The sequence below is a fragment of the Bos grunniens genome, chromosome 2 (assembly GCF_055505025.1).
Source record: "Bos grunniens cultivar Pamir isolate PY7600 chromosome 2, Bosgru_T2T1.0, whole genome shotgun sequence".
Taxonomy (NCBI): domain Eukaryota; kingdom Metazoa; phylum Chordata; class Mammalia; order Artiodactyla; family Bovidae; genus Bos; species Bos grunniens.
In genome coordinates this window covers 99,225,142-99,231,141 of record NC_141166.1, presented here as the reverse complement: position 1 = coordinate 99,231,141, position 6,000 = coordinate 99,225,142, and the positions used below count along the sequence as shown (strand labels likewise).

The 6,000-nt window shown below is 43.5% G+C and overlaps 1 protein-coding gene across 50 annotated transcripts in view; it reads right to left on the bottom strand.

Moving 5' to 3' along the window:
- Positions 1 to 415: 415 nt before the first annotated feature.
- The window catches only part of PKP4 (plakophilin 4), a 258,819-nt gene continuing 253,234 nt past the window's right edge, over positions 416 to 6,000 (bottom strand). For 48 of the 50 annotated variants that reach the window (XM_086354216.1, XM_086354067.1, XM_086354075.1 and 45 more), the window contains 3 exons: positions 4,895 to 5,023; positions 3,190 to 3,263; positions 416 to 1,427 (listed from right to left, as the gene is read on the bottom strand). In XM_086354216.1, the coding sequence (XP_086210342.1) occupies positions 1,179 to 1,427; positions 3,190 to 3,263; positions 4,895 to 5,023 (452 nt within the window). In that variant the 3' untranslated portion in view covers positions 416 to 1,178. The remainder of the gene's footprint in view (positions 1,428 to 3,189; positions 3,264 to 4,894; positions 5,024 to 6,000) is intronic. The other 2 variants (XM_086354166.1, XM_086354177.1) reach the window with 1 other exon arrangement.

Here is a 6,000-nt window from a genome sequence, read left to right as displayed (position 1 = left end):
GTGCCCAACCACTGTTCTTACGCAGTTATGGAGTTCTTAAAATGATGCCAAAAGGAGTCTGCCAATTTAGTTAGGGCCAGGCTGCCAGATGTAATTTCTCTTCGGTGAAAAATGGTGTTAAATATACAGCAGGCCGGGAAACAAACATGATAAAATGGTAATGGGCATTAGATTAAAAACAGATCACAAGAAATAAAAACACTAAGATAGATAAAGAGGAGGAAAGTTCACAGCGTCATTCTGTGGAACAGTCCATTCCGCAAAGTATATTAACTGTATGGAACTAGGAAAAGTCCAAAATAGATGGATATATTTAAGCTGTTTCCTATATGCAATGAGATTCACATTTATTAATTTACTTTTCTGTGTCATACACAGAAAAAAAAAAAAACAAAGAAAAAGAACAGGGAACAAATTTTCAAGGATGAAATTTCCACATTTATTTTCTTTCATGTGCATAGAAAATGGCAGTGAAGGGTCCTATGAAAGAGGCAGGGGATGGGCATGGTGCTGCTATGCCAGACTGGACTTTGTGCTTCACAGGTACACTATTCATTTTGGAAACAAAGGATGTTGTAGTTTGTTTTTAACTCCTAACAATTCCTTGGGTTTCCCATTTGTTTTTTAAGCTGTCAGTTTCTTCAAATCTCTTTTCAGATGACACACTGCGTTACAAGTGATGGCACTTAACCAATGTGGCATTTCCATATTTACATCAACAAAAGAAATTTACAAGACATAATAGCATACAATCTTGACAGTTAGTAATAGCAATAAAACACGAAGGGCATCCATTTTATTTATTTTTTTTTCTGTACAAACTATCAGAACATAACTTATTCACATTAAAAAAATCATTTTTAATTTGATTTGACCTACACATCCCCCATCTCATTTCACCCATTTCTTAAACCTCTCATCACATCGCCCACACCTTCACCAGACTATAGAATCTACAAGTAATTAGATCTAACACCTAAATATAGCTTAGAAAGTCCTTTCTCCCGAAGGTTGCCTCACTTCCCTGAAAATTCCTCAAAAAAGAAAAAAAGAATATGCTCTTCACTCATTCCTTCCATGTCACTTTCACATTTCATCAGCAAATCAGCAAGACGGACTTCTCATCTCAATCCAAACAGAGTTAGAAAGAAAGAGTTCCTCTCCCGAGCATCAGGATGCTACACCCATGAGTCTGGGGACCCTGGGTACTGTTCTGCTCTGTAAGAAGGTCGTTTAGTGGAATAAAAGTCCACGTAATTCGTGGTTGATTTCAGTCCATACTGTGTCGAATAATCAGTAGAAGCTGGAAAGTGAACTCGGTCATCAAAATAAGGATCTTCATAGCTATGAGGAGACTGCAAATACAATCTGTATGCATCAAAGTTCTTTCTGTTGGAGTCATCTTGACTATAATACAGCTGTTGATGCTGTTGGCAAAATGAGAAAGCAAATAAATCAAGGCAATTTTTGGAAGTACATGTTTAGGGAAAATTAATGTGGGCTTCCTGCTTTATATTTTTAAAGCAATATTCAGTGTTTGTGAATTTATCGTTGAACGTTTTTCTGGTGCACACTGTATGTTCACTAGTGGACTGGAAGGATTTTAAACTGTTTACAGGTGAGCTGGCAGTTGGCTCAAGTCCTGTCCTATGACTTCTAGAAGTCAGCGACTTGGGAGAACCCCACAGAGCCCCTGCTACCTCCCTCCTCCCTAGAGGCCAAGTTCTGTGCTCTGCTCTGGAAGAGCCTGTGATTTGGGCATGCCTGTTGAAAGATGGCCTTTATTTTTGCTTTGACATGGGGGTACAATTAGCACATCAAGAACCCAGTTAAAGGTTGGATTTTGGGGCTCCAGATTGCTGTATAATTGCAGAACCATCTTTGAAAACATTTATCTCAGAGATGAAGATTGAGTCCATCCCTCAGTTTTAAAAGAAATATGTAGTCCGGTGAACAAATCACACCTTGGAAACCCTGCTGTGCTTTTAAACGAATAAGCAATCTCCAGGCAGGAGAGTAGTAAAATTAGAAGAGATATGTGAGCAAATACAATTCAAAAGGAACAGACTTCCCCCAAGCCAGGGCTGATACTAACTTCATCTCTAAGGAAGCAAAGTGAAACACAGGTGGGCACCCACAGCCTGACCTCATTTCCTTTTGTGCTGTCTATCTCTGACTTCACATTGATTTCTTCACATGTTTGGAGAAAAACTGTAATGGTCCTAATGTCTGTCTTTCCTTCTGATTATGCCCAAATTCTACCCCTGCCCTGCCTGTAGCAAGATGTTACAAATTTACCACATACGGATCAACACCATATTCTGGAACTAAAGGCATTCTAATATTATAAGGATTTCAGAGCTAAATTTGCTTTTTAACTTAGAGTGATGACTCTGAGGATATTTCTCCTGACGAAAAAACTATAGCAGAGATTATGAGTAACTTGAGAGGTTCTTCTTCCATCTACAGGGAAAAGATATGGAAGGAGGTCTGAGAGCATCCTTATCTGCAGGGCAGGTTACAGGCTTGTTTGGGAACCCCCCAACTGCTGTGTTAATGGAAAGTAAGAGGAGAGATCAGATGACCCATGTGGACATGGCATCAGACAGGACCAAAATGAATTTTAGGCCCCCATGAAAGCAGAGATTAAATGTTACAGTCACTAGTCCCCTTTCTGCTGGGGACTGGGGTCTACCCCTGTAGGGCTGAGTCCATTGTGACCTCTGAGCCTAAGACTCAAGTGTCTTCAAACCATGGAGGCCTGAATCGGAGGGAGCCATGAAGATGGAGAAAGAGACGGAGGTACAAAAAAGAGAACAATGAGGTGAGAGGATGGAGTGTGCTTACTGATCTTTCCCCACCCAGAGAACAGAAGAGATTTTAGAGACCTAAAAAAAAAAAAAAAAAAGTGGGAAGAGGAAACTGTTGGGTAAAGAACAGGAGTTAAAGACTTCTCAGCTGGTTGCCATCAGTGGCATGGGGTTACCAATTCAGATATGCAAGGACAAGAGGCTACTGGAGAAGTGATTTGCTTAAACCACGGATGAGCTTCCAAGGAACAGAGATCCCCTGGGACAGCTCCCCGGCCCCGCCGTGTGGGCCCAGCTCAGGTAAGTCAACCGGCGCGGACCCCTTACTGTGTTGATCCCTGCTAATCGGCCTTCTGTAAAAATGGTATTGCAAATTCACCTGTAGCCGTCTATTTTGTTCTCTTGCTGGTGAGGAATAGGAACTGATGTAAATTGGTGAAGGTTTGCTGGAGCCTGTAAGAAAATATTTTATGAAATTAAAACTAGTGCTCATTATCCGGTCCATTAGGTCATATGGACTCCCAGGGCTAGGGCTGGTGGTGTGCCCGACAGGCCCTGCCTTCCCAGCATGGCATAGCCCCAGACGGTTAGCAGCCTGGGTGCCCTGGATCAAGCCTGCGTGTCTCACCAAAGAGCAATGCCAATGCACAGATCCAAAAAGGATTCCTTCTCAAACTCTGGTCACTATGGGGAGCTCTTCCCACCTGTGTAGATGTCCGCTGGCTGGCTTTCTGAACAGCAGACATGCTCCCGGGGCCCGGGAACATGGCTTTTCCAGGGCTCTTGAGCTTTGCCCCCACCCTCAGATGGGGGAGGGGAAACAAAGCGGAACAAGCTCCATGCTCTCAGAACAGCCTTGACTCAAAATCCCAGGTCCTGCAAGGAGCAGGCACAGCCTGTGTTCTAAAAGGCCGGCCACCTGAAGGCACAGTCTTGTGTCTGCCATATTTGAGTATGTCTTAAAAAGAACCTGGTAACCAGATAGCTGTCTTCAAGAGGCCACAGCAGACTCTGATGATGTCACTGGTTACCCTTCTAGTATTGTTAAGGCTAGCAAAGATTTTTATTTTAATGAGGAAAATGAAACATATTTGAGGCAAATTAGTTTATTGAAGCAAGCAAAGAAGATACAGAAGGGCGCGCATGCTAAGGAGGCGATCTTTAAAATAAAGCAGGCTGCTGCAAACCTGAAGCAACAATGCACTTCAGTTGGTATGTGCATTTCCTCTGCAAAGAGCGTGGTGTTTGAAATGTAGCATCTGCAATTTTCTGAGCTATTAATTGCCATAGTAACAACAGTCGATTAGTAAATAGTCCTGTGGAATCACAATTTTAAAGACAACAGCACAACTGAGACTGCTCCCCCAGCAGTTGTTAAATTGCCACCAGCTTTTATTTCTTTTTAATAAATAGTTTTTTTTGAGAAAGGAGCGTCCCCCTCCTTTTTGAAACCTCCAGAGGAGTTTCAATTTGCAAGATAGCTGAGAATGGAGATAATATGAAGTCATGGTAACCCTTCAGGTTGGCATTCTTTAAATAAATTATATGCACGGCTTTCTGAATAGGACATAAAAATAATACTGTGCAACATCACTTTTGTTATTCTTAAAAAATAAATAATCACTCTGAGGAGAATCACATTATATATTTTGTTATTCATTCAAACTTTTCCACGAAAATGCAAATGGAATTGACCCCCATCCGCAGGTTTGAATGTATGAGTCGGTCCAGGAGATCGGCCCTGCCGACTGTCACAGAGCACAGGTTTCTGGAACACACAGGGGAGTGGGGAGGGGGCAGGACACAGGGCCTGCGCTGCACGGGAGCCGGAAATGCGTTCTCACTCGGATACAGTGCTCTTTTTATTTGCGGTCAGCAGACCACTGCCTCTGCTTGTTTTACTTAAAACAAGTGGGAAAGGCAACAGCCCCCGAAGCAGGAAGGAGATGGAGACAGTGGAGCATGGTTTGCTGCTGGGGGACCATCTCAAGGCAGGCAGAGGTTACCTCCCAGGCTGCCGTTCAAGCGCCTGGGGACACGCGGCTTTTCGAGATACTCTATCACACACCCGACTGGCATCTTACCAGGGTACAGGCCTCTGTGTGTGGCATCCCCTTGGCTACTGTAATACTGCATAGGTGGCTGGGTCCTATCGTATTCAGAGCGAGGGTCTCTGACTCCTAACAGTGCTGGTGAGGACGAGGTGCTGCCGACTGAAGGGACAGGTGAGAGGAGGAGGGAGAGAGGAGAAGAAAGAGAGATCAGACTGTCAGTGTCTCTAGGAAGTCCTTTCTGGAAGAACAAAGGTCAATAATTAGACGCGGCCAGCACTAAAGTCAGCTCTTAGAGGTGCTGAGAACTGGAGGGCAGCCAACTCCAGGTCCCTGGATGGTGGCCTGCAGACTGGCCACTGTGATGATCAGTGCTGTCAACCCCAGAGATCGCTGGGAGCCCAGCGTGGTACAGGGGTTGTGCAGTTTCCCCATTGAGATGGTGGGTCTCAATGACCTGCTTAGGCCTTTGAGACTAATGCAAAAGTTGCGTTTGCTGTTTTATGATCTCAGTTCAGTCGCTTGTGACACACCCATCTATTATCCTTAATGTATAGCTCTTCAGTAAATAGATGTTTTATGGCATGTTTTGATTTCTGATGATTTCCAAAAATATCTGCATCTCTAAATGTGTTTGAATAAGAGTGCCCAGCCCATGAAATTTATAATTCCTTTCATGGTGATCAGCTGTCAGGAAAATTTTAAGCTCAGTAAGCCCTGCTCATCAAGAAGCTCAGGATGCTGAGAAGCCCAGCTTCACAAAGGTCCAGCTTTTTTATCCAGCTGGAGCCAAACGTTTCATAACAACATATCTACCCTTGGGTATCCTGTGGGACATTTTTGCACTGAAGGAAAACACTTCACATCTTCTTTTTCTCATTAAGGAATCATCTTGCTTGTACTGAAGTGTCTTACAATTAAGAATGGTCACTTATTCACTGGATCCACAAGAGAGCAGCAGCCCCCAGACCCGCCACTGGTAGTTTTGCACGCATTGATGCTTTCAGAAGAAGACTGATGGCAAAGTATCTTCCCTAGAAAATATTTTGAGCATGGGCCATGTCTATGTGCTTCTCATCCTACTTTCTAGAAGGTAGGTAGACATCCTCGCCTGCCTCCCACTATTATCAATGTCAGCA